Source organism: Triplophysa rosa, linkage group LG5 (genome assembly GCF_024868665.1).
Source record: "Triplophysa rosa linkage group LG5, Trosa_1v2, whole genome shotgun sequence".
In the NCBI taxonomy this organism is placed as follows: Eukaryota; Metazoa; Chordata; class Actinopteri; order Cypriniformes; family Nemacheilidae; genus Triplophysa; species Triplophysa rosa.
This window is the reverse complement of record NC_079894.1, coordinates 13,470,905-13,474,243: the sequence shown is the minus strand read 5'-3', so window position 1 is coordinate 13,474,243 and position 3,339 is coordinate 13,470,905. Positions and strand designations below refer to the sequence as shown.

General features: G+C 38.3%; 1 protein-coding gene across 1 annotated transcript; it reads right to left on the bottom strand.

The window, feature by feature from the left end:
• On the bottom strand, positions 1 to 2,288 carry gadd45aa (growth arrest and DNA-damage-inducible, alpha, a). Its single transcript, XM_057334203.1, has 4 exons — positions 2,073 to 2,288; positions 1,492 to 1,593; positions 1,168 to 1,387; positions 1 to 733 (listed from the first exon to the last, which is right to left on the bottom strand). Exons 1-4 carry the CDS (start codon positions 2,111 to 2,113, stop codon positions 620 to 622), a joined length of 477 nt encoding a protein of 158 aa, XP_057190186.1. The 5' UTR covers positions 2,114 to 2,288; the 3' UTR covers positions 1 to 619.
• Between the last annotated feature and the right edge of the window lie 1,051 nt (positions 2,289 to 3,339).

The following is a 3,339-nucleotide window of genomic DNA, read 5'->3' as shown; positions in this document are numbered from 1 at the left end:
TCATGTTCAAAGAAATTTTATTACAACACGCCATACATCCGTGGCATTTGTATATTATAGTATAAAAAGTTTTCACATAAATAGTTTTTTTTAAATATAATAGCAATAATTTAAAGACCACGGAAGAACAATTAACTTATAGTATAAAAAACGGTTTTCACAGGATACTGTGAAGTTTTCATCTCAGTGGTTTAGAAACAAATCCCTTTAATAGTAGTTTCCTTTCCAACATTAACAAACCTGTAATGATAATGTACTATTCAAAATGATGGCAGTGATACAAAGGATAGTAGGCAGCAGGTTTCCAAACAAGCAAAGATTTGTTAACAATGTTTCATCCTGTAAATAACCGATGTGCTTTATGACACCCCACCAATAAATCTCACAAGATACGTATGCGCTCACTTCCATTCACAATTAGCTTCAGCTGACATCCTCAAAATGTCCCACAAACTGCTGAATCATCTCAGATAGCAAAAACGTGTTCCACCTCCACATCATTCTGAAGGTTAGTCCCTCGCTCCACAGGTGTCGACTGTCAGTCCTTTCTGTGACCATGTTTTTAGCTTTTATGATCTTTTTATTGATCCATATTCTCCTCTCTTGGTTTGAGTCATCTTCATCGTTCAGGAAGGTTAATACAGGGCACCCATTGATCCGTACAGCGACACTCTCTGCAGAAGCGGTTCACTTTTCCCAGAGCTGGGTTTTTCCATGCGGATGCACGTGGAACCTGTGAATGTCAAAAGATGACATTCAAATTTGTTTGGAGTAGATTAAACAGCTTACTGAACGTGTGCTTTTGCGAAGACTCTTAACACTCATCTGATCTGACTACAAATTTGGATTTTAGAAATATGCAAATGTTTACAAAATACATAAAAACCTTTTCAGTTATAATACAATACCAGATTGTTCAATTGATCCCAAATAGGTAAATTTAGCTTAGAAACACCTGTATTTGCATACGAATTACAGAACAGGGTGATGTGGATGCCTGACAGTGGCAGTTACACCTGGGCATGTCTTGGCAAGTTTCTACCACGAGACACTCACGGGGTGTTTTACAGACCTATTTAAACTTTTGCTTCCTATTAAAATTTCTAAACACACACGTAATGAAGTCTTGACACATACAACATATTTATGCAACTACGGAGCACTCACAGTGACCAGGATGCAGTGAAGATCCATTTGCTCGCTTCCGTGCTTGCCCGCGCCCCCGAGTATGTGCGCGAGGCGGCGCGTGTTGTTCACCCGCAGGATGTTGATGTCATTCTCGCAGCAGAAAGCCTGAATGAGAGTGAAGTGAATCTGAAGAGCAACATCCTTTACATCATCATCATCATCGGTGGCCAGGATGCATAACACCACGTTATCAGGATCCCTGAATGGAACAGATAAAATTCAGTTTAGTTCATGAAGCATTCGGTGTGACTACGACTGTGACTTTTGAAACTGTAGAAAAGTTGTCAGAAATACGAAACGTACACATTGAGTGACTTTGCAGCCTCGTAGACCCCAACTGTTATACAGCCCTGCAGTAATGCGGAGCGCAGGACCTCCTCTACGGCTTTAGATACTGAATCCATCCTGTAAAAGCCCAAATACGGATATGTTATCTTTAGTTCTTCATCAAACAAGAGAACATCTATGTAACAGTTACATGGCAACAGCGCGTGCATCTAGTTTGAATGGCTGTGGATCATGTAAAACAATGATAAGAGAATAGCAGTCTTTTTAAACTGCTAGTTAAAACATGACTAACTTGCCGAATAAATTATAAGAAGATAAAAGTAAAGACAACAAATAAATATACTAAGTTCTGCTGCTGCTCGATGCAAGTCATAAAAGTCTCGTGAGAGATCTGAGTCTCGTGAGCGAGCTCTGCCGCTGACATCATTTCATTAGTTTACAAATGTCAGTAAAATAATTGAACAACCTTTTTTTATATTGTGACTATACATCTAATATCTTCCCTTTGACAGTTATTTTGTATGAGGACAATATACATCTAGGCAAATCCCTATAATAATTATAATAATTTTCGATAAAATAAAATACGAATTTACCTTTCAATCGAGTAATTTCCACTTAGTTCTTCAAAAGTCATGTTGCACGTAAAATCCAGAACGAACTGTAATAGCTTTCCACAAGGAGTAAATCCACAAGTTTAACTTGGTCTCTCTTCAACTGTCACCGGGTATCTGACGTTTGCGCGGCGTGACATTAGATTTAATTTTCCCGAGAACAGAAACGAAAGCAGTTTCGGTACACTAATCCTTATTGGACATATGCAAATAAAAAGAATAAAAAACATTGTGATTGGTTATCAATGTTGCTCTAACAAAGGTCGACTGTTTACATTGGTCCATCTAAGTTGTTAGGGCGTGTCCAGTTCCTTACCGGTCACGTTGGCTGACGTTGTTTTAACCTCGTTGGAAAACTTTGCTCTGACATGTAGGGCCACAGTGTAGGGCTGTTCGACACAATATTTTTTGGAGTTGATTCCAATTCCTGGTTTGGGAATCGAAAGAATCGATTCCAAGAATCGATTCCTTGCTGCTGTTTCCGATTCCTGCTCAATTGCCTGTTTTACTACCGATTTTTATTTGTAATTAAAAATGTCTAAGCTGTCACTTTTTACATTTATTAATCGTTTATAGTTTCTATAACAAAAAATGTCGATTTTGTTGTGCAATTCCAGTGTATCATTAATAATATCATTTTTTTACTAGCTGTTTTCAAAATAAAGCACAGGTCAAATTATTATTAACTATTTTTAAAGTTATTCAGCCGTGTACACAAATACTTGTGGAATATAGATATACAGATCGATAATTAGTAAATTGTATTAAACATATGTAAGAATACTGTGCATATAAGTGTGAATGACAGACAGATCTCTAGAGATCAGGTAAGTAGGCTAGCTCTATTTTTCTTTACTGACAGTGCGATTCACATTTCGCCTCTAAAATCGCGCGGAAAACACGCTCTTTATTACTGGCGGGAAAAGTTCATTATTTTCGCGTGAGTGACGCGAGCTGACAAATATTTTCAATTTGCCGGGAAGAGGAGATTGACCCGCGTTCGCGGCAATCCTGCCGCCCGATTCGCGTCATTCGCATCACCTGCCGCGAGTTCGCGTCTTTGCATTAACTTTGTATGTAACTTACTCGCGCAAAACGCTTAATTCGCGTTTGGTGTGAACCCCCTATTAAAATAACGAACTTGCGCGCGCAAAAGACACGAAATGTGAATCGCCCCTAATAGACTCACACACGTTTTTTTTGCTATTGCTCTTTCTAATCTTCGCATTTAATGATAAATGCAAATAGT